This window comes from Mesocricetus auratus, unplaced genomic scaffold (assembly GCF_017639785.1).
Source record: "Mesocricetus auratus isolate SY011 unplaced genomic scaffold, BCM_Maur_2.0 Super-Scaffold_100676, whole genome shotgun sequence".
Classification (NCBI taxonomy): Eukaryota; Metazoa; Chordata; class Mammalia; order Rodentia; family Cricetidae; genus Mesocricetus; species Mesocricetus auratus.
Window position 1 is genome coordinate 186547844 of NW_024429266.1, and position 18717 is coordinate 186566560.

The following is an 18717-nucleotide window of genomic DNA, read 5'->3' on the forward strand; positions in this document are numbered from 1 at the left end:
TAGATGATGGAAGGGTCGTATTTCAAAAGAGCATTGGGCTGTGGATGATGCCCTCAAGACATCTAGAGAATCTACGGCACCAGATCTCACGGGGATTTGGTTCTTTTCCTTCGTCGGCAATATACCTCAGAAAGTAAAAAAGGGAAAAGTGTGTCTGGCGAGACAGTCGGGTAAAGGTGCTTGCAACAAGCCTCTTTCAAGTTTGATCTTGGAATGCACATGGTGGAAATAAAGGACTGACTCCAACAAGCTGTCATCTACCTCCACCGGAGAGTCATGTACACATACATGAAAGGCACACAAAATAATTAAGACTAAGTTTTAAAGCTGTTTTGAATTTAAAAAGGAAAAAATATCGTCTGTCCCTCTCACTTTCCTGAAGGCAATCACTACTTCTTGTCCTACCACCAAGTCTGTGCGATAATAAGACTTTTAGCGATTTTAAATTGCGTTAGTATAAGAAATTATAAATTGGGACTGGAGTAATGACTGTTCTTTCAAAGGATCGGGACTCATTAAATTCCCAATACCCACATGGCAGCTCACAACTGTCTGTGACTCCAGTTCAAGGGCTTCTGACACCTCACACAGATCTACATGCTGGCAAAACACCAATGCACAAAAAATAAAATAAGTCATTAAAACAGGAAATTATAATCTGACATTTAACTAATACTATTTTATAACAAGTTTTAGAACACTTATCAATGCCATTTTGAGGACAGCCTGATATACAAAAGAACCCTGTCACAAAATACAAACCGAGACCAGGTTGTGGTGGCACACATGCTTAATCCCAGCATTCAGGAGGCAGAGGAAAGCAGATCTTGGTGTTCCAGGCAAGCCTGGTCTCCAGGGTGAGTTCCAGGAAAGTCTGGGCTACACAGAGATGTCTCATCGCTGCCTCAAAAAAAAAAAAAAAACAAAAAAAACAAAACAAAACCAAAAACAAACTTCAGCAATGAAGGAGAACTGGAGATAAATGCCCAGTCCCTGTGTCTGGTAGCTCCCAACACTCACCCCAGCTCTTGAGGCGTCCCAATACCCCTGACCTCTGTTACACATATATAATTTAAAATAATAAAACAAAACTTTAAAAAACATCAAGAGGGAAATTCAGTTTTAGAGCATTTTTATTTGAGAGTGATAGTTTCTTAAAGTCAATTAGAAAACCCTATCAGCAAGCTTTCAGGCTGTGTTGGGCTATGGTGCATTAGTTGATTTTGCGCATGAATGGCTTTTTTACATTCTAGAGGGTATATACAATTTTAACATTCTCAAATTCGTATTGGTCTTTTAAAAACTTTGTGTGTGTATTATTCTTATAGGTGTTTTGTCTTCATGCATATTTATGCACCGTGTATATGTAATTCCTGGAATATCAGAAGAGGGCATTGGGTCCCTTGGAACTGGAGTTGTAGATATGATAGTTGTGCAGGCCTTCCGTACTCTGCCATGTTTCATTCAATAAAAATTTTAAATTCCATTCATTGACTCTGCCACCTATTAAGTGTTACTTGGTAAGATGTCAGACTCATCTCATAGCTAACAAAAATGTTTTCAAAATAAATTTTCTGAAAGCTCATGCTATCATTGGCAACAAACATTACCTATTGGTTATTGTGTTTAAACTGACAAGGTTGTTTCTGTAATTGTTGAGAAAATATTGACCAGTGTTGAAGCATGAATTGTGATAGGTTGTCAGTCTGGTGTTTTGAAGTTAGAATGATGTTCAGAAAGAAAAGCAGTATTATTGACAGGTTTCATAATGTTATCATTAAATTTTAATTGGTTAACTAGCTGTTCACTCACTCCAGCACCAGAAGTATTGGAATACTATTTTATAACAAGTTTTAGATAGTTTTACAACACTTATCAATGCCATTTTGAGGCCAGCCTGTTATACATAAGAACCCTGTCACAAAATACAAACCAACTGAGACCAGGTGGTGGTGGCACACATGCTTAATCTCAGCACTCAGGAGGTGGGATTGAGCTACCTGATATGGGTCCTCTGCAATTCTCACTTTCCCATTAAGTATTATTCTAAAGCACTTGACATATATTCTAGAATTTCAGTCTTGAGCTAGACAGAATAAACCTATCCTTTCTTTCAAAATAATGACAGCACACAAAAGGATCTTATTAAGTAGATACTGAGCAGCCTAAAGAATTGCTGCCAGGAATGATGATACAAGCCTTTAATCCCAGCCCTTAGGAGACAGATGGAGGCCCTGACAATAATAATTATTATGGATAGTGCTGTATAATTTGGCTTGAGGCTGGTTCTGTATGACTTTATACTATTTTCATTAAGAAACTACTGTTATCCGGGTGTGGTGACCCACACTTTTAATCGCAGGACTCGAGTAGCAAAGACTGATGGATCTCTTAGTTGGAGGACAGCCTGGTCGACAGAGCAATTTCCAGGACAGCCAGGGATGCACAGAGAAATCCTGTTTAAAAAGAAAAAGAAAGAAAGAAGGAAGGACGGAAGGAAAGAAAGAAAGAAAGAAGAAAGGAAAAAGGAATCTGCTGTTGCATCCCCGAACACTGGAATTGTGAGCCAAGATTTGACCTTTCTGCCATTGCAACACTAAGCAGCTTCTGCTAGAAACAACCACATTCATCTGTCTGATTGGCAGAGTCTGGGAGACACACTTACAAGAGACTGTTCTAGCTACAAGAGAGTGGGCATTTGAGTTTTCCGTGTCACAGTGAGGAGGCAGAACTCACAATGGATTTCTTCACATACAAAGCAAGGGTTCTTCAGAGGTGATGCGAATAAGCACAAAAAAGACAAGCTCAGCATTATTAGTTGCTAGAGGAATTCAATCAAAACCACTATGGTGATGTCACTGGAGTTTTAGGGCAAGAGCTCTGAGAATCCCAACAGACTAGGCTCAGCTGTCTGCCACACCGCACTAATTACAGAGACATGTAGTGATGACAGGCAGGGAAGGGTTAAGGAATGTGGGTGTGTTGGGAGGTACAGATAAAGGGGTTCAGCGACCACAAGTCCATCCTCGGGCATGGAAATGAACTTCAGATTTATACAGAGGAAGTGTTAAGGGAGCAGTTTTGGTCAGTGTGTGATCTGCTTGGCCCTTATCTCTGTGGTCTGACTGACCATATCTGAGCTCTGCTCCCACATTGCTGTCCCCACTGCTGAGGGGACAGTTTCTCTTTGAGATGCTGTTATTCCTGGAATCCAAGATAGCCACAGATTTGAAACAATGTCTGGAGACATTTAGGTATCCTTTGGGGATCCAGAATAGGACATCATGAAAGCTGTGATAAGCTGCCTCAGTCTCTCTTCTCTCTGAACTGTTGGAGATAGGTTAGCTAGCCTTGGTTTTTAAACAGACACTTCTTCAGTAATTAGCATAGCTAATGCTGAGTTGTAATACATGTGATGACATATCTAGAGAGTAAGGGAGACAGACACAAATGAAGGTAGATATGCTGAATTTTTATTGCCTTGGGAGCCCAAATAGTGAGTCGATATTTTACATCAAAAACAATTTCTACCTATGACACTAATGATAACTTACTTAAATAATAATTACATTCATCAAGATTCATCAAGTCAGCTAAGCGTTGGTGGCACATGCCTTTAATCCCAGCACTTGGGAGGCAGAGGCAGGCGGATCTCTGTGAGTTTGAGGCCAGCCTGGTCTACCAAGTGAGTTCCAGGACAGCCTCCAAAACAATACAGAGAAACCCTGTCTCGAAAAACACCAAAAAAAAAAAAAAAAAAGAAAAAGAAAAAAAAAAAAAGAAAAGAAAAAAGATTCATCAAGTAAATTACTTAGCTAATTTTTATTAATTAATTAATTAATTAGTTATTTTTAGACAAGGTCTATATGTAGCCCTAGTTGTCCTGGAACTTGTTATGTAGACCAGGCTGGCCTTGACCTTACAGGGATCCACCTGCCTCTGCCTCTTGAATGCTGAAACTAAAGACACGAGCCACTATGCCTGGCCTTCATAATACATTTATTTTATTTTTTAACCTCTTTATTCACATCATGTACCCCAATTCTACTCACCTCCCAGTCTCCCTATAGCCCTCCTTCATCTCTGCCAAGCCTCCCCCAAAGAAACAAAACAAAGTAAGCAAGAAAACAAATAAAAGAAAAAGAAAAGCAAAACCACCGCAACAAAAATCTTCACTTCTCTTTCTTTCTTGCCCTTCCAACAGCTCTTCATTCATCCTGGTGGCAATGGAGGCTTCAGTAAGTGACATAGGATACCTCTTTGTCCCATCAGTTTTACTGCACACATCTATTGCAGTGAGTCACTAGTCTGGTTCAAGGCCTCTGGTTTCTGGATCCTCACTGGAACTCCTCTGGGCTATCCTGTGGCTGCCATGAGTCTTGGAGATCTTGTAGGTATCGTTCCACAGGACCAGTCCCTTCACCTGCTCCAGTGAGCCCCAGATGGAGTAGATGCTACTGTGGTGGGTCAACCACAGTTGACCTCGATGCAGCCTCAATGGTAGCCTTAGCTGAGGGGGTGGTCAGCTCCCCTACTATGCACACCCTCAGGATCGGTTCACTGTGGCCTGTGGTGAAGTCCAAGTTCAAGGTCAGCTTGGGCTATAGAATGAAGGATGCCTCCCCCAGGGAAGTTAACTTTATGTTGTTTTAGTTACACCTCAATACATTGTACTTTGGGGTTTCTGGATAGCTGCTAATAAATACAGATGTCGGCTGTAATGATTGTGACTGCCGCTTGTTCACACTTTACTATTTACTGAAGGTTTTGCAGAATTGATTCTATTTGGGGCATAGGAAGACAAGCATAGGTACAAAAACGAAAGAACTACATAGATGAGTTGTAAAATCCCCTAAAGTTTCCACCACAGATGGTGTTAGAGTGGGCTTTTGGAATTCAATCAAGTAAGGGGTGCTCTATGCCCTGGCTATGAGAGGTTAGCAGGGTTCAGGTTATACAGTTAAATTTGTTGAGCAAAATTTTTTACTTTGAAAATTACTAGCTAAACCACCCAGGACCATATCCTGGCCTTGAGTTTCCCAGCCTAACATCTATCCCTTCTATGACCTGCTGCATGAATGAAGGGACAGGTCCTTTGAAACCATCCGCAGGATCTCCACGACTGAGGCAACAGCAGAATATCCAAGAGGAGTTTCAGGGACCAGCAATGATGGTGTGCCAGAGGCCTTGAACTCATTGCAATGAACATTTGTGTGTAGGGTTGACTGGACTAGGGGTATAATGTATGACACGCCACAGCTCCCAATACCACTAGGATGAATGACGAGGTGTTGGTGAGAGGAAGGATCAGTTTGCTTGCTTTGTTTTTTTTCTAATTAATTTGGGGGGGCTTCCTTTTTTGGTAGATGGAAACTGCAGTGGTGAGGGGCAAATTTGGAAGACAGGGAGGTGAGTGGGATTGGGGAGCATGATGTGAAATTCCTAAAGAATCAATAAAGAATTGTGTTATCAAAAAAGAGAAGAAAGGAAATTAGCAGTTAAAAGCAGCTGGTCACAAACGTGTACTGTTTTGAAATGCGTGCTTTGTATTCCATTAGAGTAAATGTTTTATTTTTATCTTTCCATTCTTGTGACTGAAAGGGTTTTTAGTTCTTACTGGTGGGTGGCTGTTTTGTGGGTTGGTAGAGTTGCTTGCTCTGCATATGTGAGGTCCTGGATCCAGTCCCAGATGAAGAAAAACAGATGTATTTGCAAACTTGTTTTTGAACTTTGATACTGTTTATTAAATGTGTTTAAATATATGCTATATAAAGTAATTTAAATGGAAGACTAACTACAAATAAAAGGTAAATAGTTTCTATTCTTTAAAAAAGGAACCTTGGAAAGAAACTTAATAGCCTAGTTCCCTTTTGCCTCATTCATCTTCTTACAAATACTTGTTCTACTTTCCTTTCTGTCGTGATAAAGCACTCTGAGCAAACTCAGTTTCTGGAAAAAAAAAAGGGCTTATTTGGCGTATATGTCTAGGTCACAATCTCTCTCTCTCTCTCTCTCTCTCTCTCTCTCTCTCTCTCTCTCTCTCTCTCTCTCTCTTTCTCTTTCTCTTTTGAGGTCATTCCAGGCTATGCCAAGTTGACAGTTAATACTAACTAGAACAATGCTCCTTTTTTCATAGTGTCCAATATTGGTGTTTCAGTCCTGACTGGTCCATTAAAAACATTTCATAGCCAGTCATAGTAGTACACACCTTTAACTCAAGAACTTGGGAGACATAGGCAAAGGGATCTCTGTGAGTTTGAGGCCAACCTGGTCTACATAGCAGGTTCCAGGACAGCCAGGACTATATTAAGAGACCCTGTTGAGAGAAAGAGAGAGAGAGAGAGAGAGAGAGAGAGAGAGAGACAAAAGAAAATTATATGACTAAAGCATTGCTTCCTTCAATAGTGGTTTTTTTTTAATCTAAAAACTGGTAGTCATTTGTATTAAAAATTTCCAGGGCTGGAGAGATGGCTAAACAGTTAACAGCACTGGCTGTTCTTCCAGAGGTCCTGAGTTCAATTCCCACCAACCACATGGCAGCTCACAACCATCCCTAATGAGACCTGGTGCCCTCTTCTGGCCTACAGGCATACACGTATATATAATAAAAATAAATAAATAGATCTTTTTCAAAAAACTTCTATAACATTTTAGTAACTAATATTAATATTTTATTTTTAAACCACTTAACAAGTCTTGTATTTTCAATTATTTTAATAATATATTTGAATTTGACATAAACCATTTGGATTATCACCCAAATAAAAATCAGGATGTTTTATGCTGGGCCTGATGGCATGTGCCTTAGTGCCAGCATCAGGAGGAGAATCAAGCAGACAGAACTCTGTGAATTGTAGGTTGCATAGCAAGTCCCAGCCCAGCCAGGGCTGTAGAGAGACCTTATCTCAGTAAAACAAAACAAGCAATGCATTTCATCATATAACACTTGCCTCCCTTCCTTCCTCACTCCCTCCTTCCCTCCCCCCTCCTTCCCTCCCCCCCTTCTTTTCTTTCTCTTTCAAGACAAGGTTGTCTTGCAAGTCTGTCCTGGAACCCTGCCTCTGCTCCCTGAATGCTAGGGTCAAAGTTGTGTGCTGCCACCACCACCTGGACACTGGTCTTTCTTTATGGAAGGTATATTTATTGTTTTAAATTTTTCCCTATTATACTGGAGGGAAAAAGTGGCTCTCAACCACCAAATTAGTTTAACAACAAGTTTTCTTCAAAAGCAGCATAATGGTGTAAGTCCTGTAATGTTGGCACCCTGGAAGCAGAGGCAGGAGGATCACAGCAGGTTCAAAGCTAATCCCAACTACACAGCAAGTCAGACAGATACATAGGTAGGCTGTGTTCCAAAGCAAACAAGAAAAGTTGGTTTGAAAAGTCTCTAGTGTTATAATTGGGGTTTTTTCTATTAGCGAAGAACCATCAAATTGAATAACATGCTGTAATTAGAAAGTTTAGAGTTGGCAGGAGCCCACTTACTCAGGATATATAACTTTGTAACCAGAATGCAAACAAAAACTAAGTGGTACTCGGGAGATTGCTTGGATAGCCCCAGGAGTATGTCCTGATGGCAGCGTCACCAGATAGTAAAATCACACAAGAATAATTGGTTAGAAACAGGGCCTGCTTGCAACACTAAGACAGAGAAGGTGATGTGCTCTGAGCGTCTTAGACACAAACTGAGTGGGGAGCCCTAAAGAGGTAGGGGGTACTCTCTGAAGAAGTGTCCCTGGGAGTAGGTAAGCATTTGTTTATTTCCTTAGGTAGGGATGAAAGTGCGTATGTATACCCATTGTCGAAGCAACCAAACTGAGGGATTTCCCTTTCTTGCTGAAGACTAACTCTGTTTCAACTCCATTTGCCTAGGGAAAATCACTTATGAACCAACACAGCTTTGATATGAAGACAGTCATCTGTTTACCACTAATCCATTACTAAAAATACACATTTCAGAGCCAAACAGGCTAGGTGCATCCTTTGTAATTTGCCATTTTCACTGTTTCATTTTAGCTCTTGTACTTTCAAGGAATTGCCATAAGTGGTAGTCTTGTGTGTGGGGTAGGCTGGGAAGACCTCACAGATAGAGACGGGCTAGAGACCTCTTCCCAGTATGTCCTGTTTCCACAAAAGAAAGAATTCAGAGACAAGACAAAGTAAGGAGAAAGGTTGTTACAGGACAAAGGTATTCACTCCAGAGGTGATTCAAGTTTCTCCAATGAGCTACATCTTGGAATTTGGGCTAGATCATCTTATAGAAAAACTTTAATCAAAGGTGGCTGTGGCGGGGAGTGCATTATTTGAGTTGAAGTGAAGAAAGAGGTGGGAAAATCCAGGAATGGGTTAGGATTTTCCAAAATTAGAGTTTCGTTCCTTTCTGCACTGATAGGGGCTGGGGATGCTGATGTGCCATGGTGTCAAATGCATGATGGGAATTGCAAATCGTACAAGGGAAAGGATATGCACATGCAATCTGAGTAAAGCAGAAAAGGTTAAGCAGTCATCTCAGTCAGCCTTGCAGGTCCGAGTGGTCAAACTCTAAAATACACTAACTACATCAGCCCAGGTCATCGCACAGTTCGTCCCTTGTCTTTCCCGTCTCATGTCAGTTTGACATTTTGGTTTCAAAGATCCTACAGCAGTGCCGTTCCAAATGTCACACAGTGACGTAAACTCTCACTGAGGCGGAGCTGAGTGTGCAGATTCTGTTGTCTTTGTAGGGCCTTTAAAAGCCATTCCCAGTGCTCCACGTGTATTGGTTTCCGGTTGCTGCTGCTCGAGTATCAGCACATGCGAACTGTGAATCCAGTAATGACTTTGCTGTTGAGTGGGAGAAGAACAGGCAGGTTTTAAAGCAGGACAAATCTCAAGGAAACCTGTCACACAATAGTTTTGGCAGGATCCTCCAGTTAGTGTGCGAGCTATAGTAAACATAGCATTTAAGGCATGTCTCTGTAACCAGTGTCGGCTGCAGACCTCAGTTTATTCCCAAGGAATCTATAGAGTGTGCATGGCTTGTCCTCAATGGAGCTCTGCAAAGAGAATTCATTCCTCTGTATACGCAAGAAGAAGATTGTATTCACTTTACTTTATCTCAAAGCATATTTGTGTCTTCTTTAGGGAGACATTGTATTTTAGCCAAGTTGTTTCTCCAACCACAAGGTAGAAATACATAGTCATTTATGAAGTCATTTTTGTAAGATTTGTTCCTCATTTGCAAAGTAATAGATATCTACAATTTAATTATAAACAGCAAAACTGCACAAAAATATGCAGTTAAGAGGGAATATTGCTGAGCCTTCTTTCCAACCCATTTCTTTCTTTTGAAGATTTTTTATTTGTATTTTTAACATTTATGAGTATTTCCCCTGTGTGTGTTTGTGCATATGGAGTTCAGAAGCAGACATCAGAGCCTCTGGGATAGGAGTTAGGACAGTTGTGAGCCGCCGTGCGGGTGCTGGGAATGGAACCTGGGTCCTCTGGAAGAGCAGCCAGTGCTCTTAACTGGTAGATCACCTCTCCAGCCCTGGTTTGCTTGTTTGTTTTTGAGACAGGGTCTCACAGACACAAACTCAGTGTGTAGCAGCAGATGATCTAGGACATGTGCTCCTTCTGTCTGGGTCTCCTGAATGCTGGATTAGAGGCAGAGGCCACCACGTCCTGCTTTAAACCAGCTCTTCTAGGAGACATAATTGCATCCCTTTGGAGCTTTCATCTTGCTTTTTGTTTTTGAAAGATTCATTTAATTTTGTTTCATGTGCATAGGCCTGAGTATGTTTGCATACAATAGGCATGCAGAGGTGGCGGCAGATCTTCTGGAACTAGAGTTAGACAGTAGCGAGAGCCATGTGGGTGCTAGGAACTGAACCTCGATCCTCTGCAACAATCCGAGCCATCTCTCCAGGCCCTGCCTTACTTTGCTTTATACTTTAGATATCATACTGTCGTTCAATTTGTACAGTCTAGGATTCCCTGCTGTGTCTTGATCGTAGACAGGAGTGGAGAGTGTACACTGAATATAATTTTGTGTTGCTTTGGCATACTTCACAGGGCACAAAGTACTAGAGTCTATGTCTTTGTGCATGCATATATACATACATGTACATGTGTGTGCACGTGCGCGCACACACACATGCACACATGTGTAAAGGAAGGTCAGACGTAAGTGTCAGGCCTCTTTTAACACTCTTCCCTTTATATTTTATAGTGTTTAAGCTTGTCATTACATCAACAGAACCACTAACCTTCATTTGTTGTTCTAAGACTCTGCGGCCAGACCCCACCCCCAACTTTTTCTTTTTCTGAGACTGGGGATAGGGCCTCTCTGTGTTGCCCTAGCTGGCCTGGAGCTCACTATATAGACCAGTTTGCTCTGGGCCTTACAGAGATCTGCCTGCTTCTGCCTTCTGAGTGCTGGGATTAAGGACTCTCTTATTTTTTGAGACAAGGTCTCTCATTGAACCTGACTGGCTAGGATGACTGACTACCAAGTCCCCAAGGTCCTCTTGTCTCTGCCTCCCAGTCCTGGGATCACAAGCATTGCTGCCACACCTGGCTTCTCACGTAAATGCTAAGGATCCAAACTCAAGTCCTCACGGTTGCATAGGAAGCCTTTAGCCTGATGATGGCCAGTATTCTGCTGGTTTTCCAGACCCAGTAATGATCACTGCCCAGATCACTAGATGGCCCTTATAAAATCCATGGTGGGATATTCTGGAAGGATGTAGAACTGATTCCATTGCAGAGGGTCTTTAGTGGGAGGCTCCTGCCAAGTCTCCTGAAACATGTAAGTCATAACTGTAACATCACAGCTACCCTGGCAGGCCCATTCTGCTCTTATAAAGACTCCATTACCTTTACTGTAGGCAAGCTATGTCACACGGCACACTCAGGGAACATGAAGAGATGTGGTGTGAAGGAACCGAGCCATCTGCAGTGCAACAGCTTGGAAGCTTTGTCTTCTGACTGAATCTGGTCATTTGCTACCCGTTCCCACATCCACCAGCATTTCTAAGCTACAGCTTTGTGACCCAACAATGGTACCCATCTGTGGGTTTCTTTAGCTGTCAGAGCTCAGTGCTGTTTTGCACAGACCTCACTATTAATAACATTGCGATCTTTGATTTCATGGAGGGGGCTCTCTGGGACTTATCCTGAAATTAGAGACGTCAGCGAGTTTCCAGATGTTTCTTGATTATTGGAAAACACTGACAGCTCTTTGGCTCAGAAGCATGTGTGTTATGAACAAGTGTCCTTCAGTCCACCAATCCAGCTGTTCTTTCTCTGCCATTTGGCATGGGGTATACCCAGGGTATTAAATGAGGTCTCTAATAGACTGTTAATGGCATTTAGCAACACAGGCTATGAGGAATAACCTCCTCAAATCATTTTATGATGTCAGAACACAGTTGTACCCTTCGTGCTTTCTATAAACTATCCCCCATGCTTTCCTTCATGATTCCTGGCACCTCTGATGTCGTATCTGTGGCCCCACAGAAGTTTTGTCGCTGCTGATGAAAACTCAGAGAAGAGCAGACACATGTACCCCAGGTTGGCCTCAAACTTACTGTGTGGCTGAGGACGACCTTGAACTTTGTGACCTTCCTGCCTCTGCTTCCCCAGGGATGAAAATGTAAGAATGTACAACCTGCCTGGCTTATTTATGTGTGCTAAGGATCAAACCCAGGACTTCAGGTGTGCTAGTCAAGCATCCACCACTGAGCTATATCCCCAGCCCTTAGCTGAACATTTTCAAGAGTATTCCCTAAAATTGGTTTACTTGGGGGTAGGGGTGGTTGGAGAGAGTTAGTAGGCTCAGCAGTTAAGACCACTTGTGGCTCATGCAACAGAACGCAGGTTTGGTTCCCGGAACCTGGGGACCAGATAGCTGCTAACCATAATTCCACTTCCAAGGAATCCAATACTGCCTTCTGACTTCTGAGAGCAGTCGTCACACATGTGGTACACAAACATACATGCAGCCAAAACATTAATACACAGAAAATAAAATAGATCTACAGACTTTTTTGGTTTGAGAACCTTTACCTGTGTATAGGTTGAAAAGCATTGCTTTGTTTTGTGTATTTCCATTTTTCCCATGCTTATTGAGCATTTGTACATTACTTGTGAGTTGTACATTTTTATTAATTTTCTTGGGGGGAGGTCTTAGAATTTCATTGATTTGCATGGGCTCTATGTCCTCACTACCTGATAGAGATTTTTGTATTACAATTGCTATAAATTTCGATATTGTTTGCTTTTTAGTGCTTGTCTTTTGATGCACATAAATTTTAAATTCCTAAATAGCACCAAACATATCATTCTCATTTTTTGTAATTTCCTGGTATATTTTTTGCATCAGAAGCTGTTCTCTATCTGAGTATCATGAAATTTGCCTTTCTCTTTTTAATGCCCTCATTGTTTTAAACTTAGCTCAAATCTCTCTGGAATGCATGCTGTATTTGGTATATACACACATATTTATATTGATGTTTTCTTAATAACTGACTGTTTCTAAATATTTTACCATAATCAGCCATACTGAACTCACAGAGGTACATCTGACTCTGCTTCTCAAGGGCTGGGATTAAAGGTGTGAGCCACCACCGCCTGGCATTCAGTCCTCTTTTTATTTGTAGCCTTCCTTCCCTTTTTTGTTATTAAGTGCTTATATATTATTAGATGGTCTGTTTGTTGATGTGTTGCAGCACTTTTCCTTGTGTTAGACTTAATTATTTTAGTTTGTAGGGGTTTTTTTGTTTTGTTTTTTTGTTTGTTTTGTTTTTGCAAGACAGGGTTTCTCTGTATTGTTTTGGAGGCTGTGGGACCAGCCCAGCCTCGAACTCACAGAGATCCGCCTGCCTCTGCCTCCTGAGTGCTGGGATTAAAGGCGTGCGCTACCACCGCCCGGCTAGTTTGTAGTTTTTATTAACTACCTGTTGGGCATTGAAAAAGCTTCTTTCAAATATGTATATGTTTCCCTTTCAAGCTCTTATTTTTTTTTTGACGAGGTGCTGAAGATTGAACACAAGGCTTTACACACAGTAAGAGTGTAAGCTCTCCCATCTACCCCTGAGCTTTAGTTTTTCCGCCATCTCTCCAGCTAGTGGATTGCTTTCTTGAAGAACATTCACATTAAGCACCTGAAAATAGACAGTGCTGGTACTGAATGTTTCAGAGTTCAGAAAGACCTTCTAAAGGATTTCCAGGATCCTCAGTCCTCAAGGAATTGAGGAGAGACACATGCTTGCAGAAGAAGCAAGGACAGTTGATTAGGAAAAGATACACTCCCAAGGAAGGAGGTGCTTAGGAAAAGATACACTCCCAAGGAAGGAGGTGATTAGGAAAAGATACACTCCCGAGGAAGGAGTTGCCCAGAGAGAAAGACATAAGATAAAATCCACTCTGCTACAAAGGATCGGGGCTTTGACGTCTCATAGTCACACATCATGCTTTATCCTAATTGGCCCCTTGGTGTAAATGCAGAGCCTCAGGCTTGTAAGATAAGTACTTTGCCAACTGAGCCGTTTCCCAAACTCCATGCTGTCTTTTCTATACATCATCAAGCTACTTGTATAGAAAGGGTGAGATGTGTAGATGTAGATCTGGACAGAACTGAGAAATATTCTCTCTGTAAATCTGGTCAAAACTATAAAGACACCATTTCCTTTTTACCAATGTCAGTCTCTTAGTTTTTGGTAGAGAGGTGAGCAGTGGACCTGAGTTTCCGTTTACAATAATGAAGAGTGGCTTCAATGATAAATGTCCCTATGTATATTACATTAAGTTTGCCCATCCCTGCAACTCTACAGGGCTCAAGCTGGACTCTACTCAACCAAGCTCCCTCTACAACCCAAGATAAGGAAGCAGATCCTCTCTGGTATATTCTAGCTTCATTGTGAGGCCTAGAACAGAATAGCCGTCACTCATGTGCACAGTGTATAGATGACTTAAGCTGGTAGGTCATTCCCTGGGCACCTGCTTCCCAGGTTTCATCATACAGTCAGGTTTAATTACTACACCATAAAAGGAACGGGGAACACAAGATCTTGCAAAATGTGTTCTGAATAACTTTAAACTTTATTAAATAAAAATTGCATAAACACAACTGTAAGATAATGAACATAAAAAGTAAATACAAGTTTATCACATGTAAATTGGATTATTGTATAATTAGCAATATCAATCCTAAATATGAAATCTCCACTTCTACAATGGGATATAGCAATATTACTCTAATGAATTAAGTAAAAAAATTTAACTTTAAATTGAATAAAACTTTTCAAATAATTCAGTATAGCCCTAGCAAAGCTGAGGTTTAGATTCAATGAGACTGGGATAAAAATGGATATTGACCATTACAGTTAATCAACTTCCAAAACAAAAAAAGGTCTCCTTAATTCAGGGAAAGAATGTGTCTTTAAATAACCACGATGCTTTTCTTAACAGTCCCAACAGGTAATCAGTAGCTTGGCCACAGTTCTACATCCTCAGCAAGTCCCATAGAGTATGATGAGTCATAAAAGCATCAGTCCGTGTAATTCACTTTCCTGTCTTGTACTATTTTCAAGCTTTAGAAATACATAACACACATACACACACACACACACACACACACACACACACACACAGCTTCAATTAAACAAATACAACTCCAGCGTTAGAGATGCTTGTCAACACTTCTTTCCTCTTCCTGCTGATGCCCCTCCTGGTCTTCTGCAGGGAATGACACTGTGACAGGCATTCTTTTCAAGAAGAAACAGTTCAAACAAGGAATAGAATTGATAATTACAGATTATTGAAAAATCACAACTGCCAAGGTTGGCAAACAAGTTAATGAAAACATAAACAGTCATTGGGGTGGGACAAGAAGATTCACAACTAAATTCATAAACTAAATCTAGCATTAAAACAATATTTTTGAAGATGTGTTCTTGTGTGGGTTGAACAGCAGTTTCTAAGCTTGTAGTAGTTACTTGCATCCTATAGATGGCATTGGGCAGGACTCCCCAAGTTAGGACTACATTGAAGAGTGAGCTTTATCTATGTCAGATAGCTCAGTATCTGTTTTAAATATTTTCAACCATCTTGCTTGAGGTATATAGAAACATTGATGGAAAAAGCGCAGGGTTGCCATAGCAACCAGGTGGATGTTGTTACAGTAAGTGACTATGCAGAATTTCCCACACCATCCTCTTCCTAAAGATGGGCATGTGTTGCTGAGAAAAGGTTACAGGCTGGTCTTTAGAAATGTAATCTGCATATTTACAAGTAAACATTCCACAGTCACTCCCATTCAGCTGTTGAGGAATCTCTTCTGATGTCACACTGTATTGCTTCCACTCAGAAGGGTCTAGCTCTATGTTCCTTCGAGTTTTGCTTTCGTTTTGTAAATATTGGAAGATGGTCTCACAAATATTCTGCCCTGTCTGTCCCATTGAATCGAAGTATACGATACTCTGCTTTCTTAGGTCGATTACTATCAGGCTCCAATGTACCTTCTGGTGAATAGGCACTAGAACAATTTCTTTTTCAAAAAGATTCATTCCTCGAGTCCATCTTTTAACAGAACTATAGCCGCCATGGTTTAGTTTGGGGTAAAAAAAAGTGCTAAACACGTGAAGAGCTGGGTAGCCTTGATTTTCATTTCTCTTAACCAGAAGATTCATATAAAAATTGATAATCTCATCATTGAGCCATTGACCATTCCCTAGTGTCTGGATATCTCCTCTAGTAATTTGCAATTTGAATGCTCTACTCAAGATTTCCTCTTGGGGCCCTGGACCTAGTGCGTTCTTGATTTCTTTTTCCATGTCCTCTGTAACATCAAGGACTTCCTCCATTCCTCTGCCCTTTTCCTGGTCTGCAACATGCATTTTCTTTGCTGTGAATTCTGGCATCTTGTTGGGGAGTAACCTACTGCCGCCACTATGCAGGGAAAATGGAGTCTGTGCTCCTAGTAAGTCAGGCTCCAAGTGGTGCCCCTTTCTTCCTTCAAGGTTTACTTCATCTTTCTTCTGCGTTTCAGAAGATTTCTCAGAACACGGCTTTTCTCTCTTGTCTGGTGAGAGACATTCTGTTGCAGCAGCAACAGTAGATTGTTTTGGATCACGCTGAGTTGTTCCGGATCCACGACTGTGCCCTTCCACACAACCTTTGACCCTCAAGGTATCCATATGGGTTGTGTGAGTGCTGTGTGGGTCAGAGTTCACATGATCACTGGGTTGAAAGACCTGCTGTAACTTTTGGTACTTTTTCCTTTGGTGGGGTTGATCATATTCTTCCATGACGCAATAGGGCCGCTTGCGACCCTTGCCACCATCAGCAGACTTTTTCCCAGTTACAACCTGCTCCTGTGGACCTTTGGCCCACTCTAGGGGCTTTAGTTGTCTTGAACTCTCTTCCCCACGTTCCTGTATCTGCTCTTTGCTTGGTTGTTCACTCAGAAGCTCTAGATCTCGCTGTTCCTGAGATACCCTCTTCTGAGCCTTTCTGGGCTCTTCAAACTCCAAATTCGTTCCACCTTCATCCTGGTATCTCGGTTTTTTGCCTTGTTCCAAAGCTTCAGGCACCATCTCCCTCCCCAACTCATCCTGGTTTTTCCTTTTCCGACCTTGTCCGGAAGCTTCAGGCTTCATCTCCATTCCACACCGTTCAGGTTTCCACATGGAATCACTGCTTGAATTGTCTTTGCTGGATGCGACTCTGATGTCCGGAGAATCACTTATTCAGTAAGTGTATAATCCGCAAGTTGGTTCAAGATCGGAAACCTATCAGGCCACAGGATGAAGAGCTCAGAATTGCTTTTCTTTATAAACAGAGTTGACTTTGGATGTCAGGGTAAGTCAGTCGGAGTATAAAGTCAATTGAGCTGGCAACGTCGGCAACCGATTGGTGAATAATCAAATGTTGGCAGTTCACCAGGGTCCACTGTGGGAAACCCCGTGGGGTTCTAGGACTTCTTCCTTAAAAGGGTCCCGCCACAGCACAGTAACCAGCTAAAGATTCAGAATTTCTAAATCGGACGGATTGTCCTAATCACCGTTAAGACACCAGGCCTTAACCACGCAGCTAACACAGCGGAGGCAAGCCTCACGAGTGATACCTGAGTCGGAGGTTGCCCTAGCCACAGTTTTCAAGGTTCCATAGCTGGTTGTGATGTAACCTGAAAGAACGTAAGTCAACGTTCTTTGGAGGGTGGCGGCCCTGCTCAGCCTCAAGTGGGTCCTGTAGTTGGAAGACGGTTGAAGGGTTGTGAACAAATCACACAACTCTCCAGAGCAAAGGGTTATCTAGATTGCCTCAGCATAACCTAGCTCATCTTGATTAGTACATTTGTCTTTTAGGAAATTGCCCATCATGGTCAAATAAAAAACAAAATATAATTACCCTTCAAAATGGCTTACTATTACAAAGAATAAATAGAAATTTGCAGTTATAAAACTAATAGCCAGCCGGGTGTTGGTGGCGCACGCCTTTAATCCCAGCACTCGGGAGGCAGAGGCAGGAGGATCTCTGTGAGTTCGAGGCCAGCCTGGTTCTACAGAGTTCCAGGACAGCCTCCAAAGCCACAGAGAAACCCTGTCTCGAAAAACCAAAAAAAAAAAAAAAAAAAAAAACTAATAGCCAGAACTTGGAAGCAAACTAGATGTCCCTCAACCGAAGAGTGGATAGAGAAAATGTGGTACATCTACACAATGGAGTACTATTCAGCAGAAAAAAATAATGGAATCATGAGATTCGCAGGCAAATGGATGACACTAGAAGAAACCATCCTGAGTGAGGTAACCCAGTCACAAAAAGAGAAACATGGCATGCACTCTCTCATATGTGGATTTTAGACATAGATCTGGGGAGTGCCAGCCTACAATCCTATGGCCAGAGAGTCTGGGAAACAGAAACTTCATTTAGTGGCTGATCGAAGAAGAGGCAGACTCCCTCGGTTAAGTACTGAGCTGAACTCAAGAAAGCCAGTAACAGAGAGGGAGGACTGATGATCAAAGGGATTAAGACTGGGCTGGTTTAACCCCCAGAAACAGCTGACCAGACAAAGGTTAACTCTTGAATCCCAGGCATCAGCCTGGGAATCCAGCATGGGACTGATCAAGACCCCCTGAATCTGGGTGTCAGTGAGGAGGCCTAGGGAATCTATTGAGCCTTGGGCAGCAGATCAGTACCCATCCCAAGTATACACACGGACTTTGGACTCCCATAGAACAATGTGAGGTGCACTCTCACCCTGAACTCTCGGGGAAGGGTCTAGGCCCTGCCCTATATGAAATGACAGACTATGGACACCCCCATGGAGGGCCTCACCCTCCCTGGGGGAATGAGGGGATAATGGGGGGGGCTGGGGGGAGGGCACGGGAGGAGGGGAGGGAAAGAGAGAGGGACCTGGAACTGACTTGTGAAGCAACCTTGTTTCTTATCTAAATTTAAACTGGAAAAAAAAAAAAGAATGTGAAAAAAAAAAAAACGAGTAGAGCTGGGCGTTGGTGGCGCACGCTTTTAATCCCAGCCCTCGGGAGGCAGAGGCAGGTGGATCTCTTGTAAGTTCCAGGCCAGCCTGGTCTACAGAGTGAATGCCAGGATAGGCTCCAAAGCTACACAGAGAAACCCTCTAGAAAACAAAACAAAAACAAAAACAAAAAATCTGAGTAGGTACTGTTGTGTGACAAAACTTTTCATGAGAAAATGAAAAACACACTGTCTACT

The 18717-nt window shown here is 41.9% G+C and overlaps 1 protein-coding gene across 1 annotated transcript; it reads right to left on the reverse strand.

The window, feature by feature from the left end:
- Positions 1-14167: 14167 nt before the first annotated feature.
- LOC101836932 (sentrin-specific protease 2-like) lies at positions 14168-17004 on the reverse strand. Its single transcript, XM_040738566.1, has one exon. The coding sequence runs from the start codon at positions 16668-16670 to the stop codon at positions 15159-15161; it is 1512 nt and encodes a 503-aa protein (XP_040594500.1). The 5' UTR covers positions 16671-17004; the 3' UTR covers positions 14168-15158.
- Between the last annotated feature and the right edge of the window lie 1713 nt (positions 17005-18717).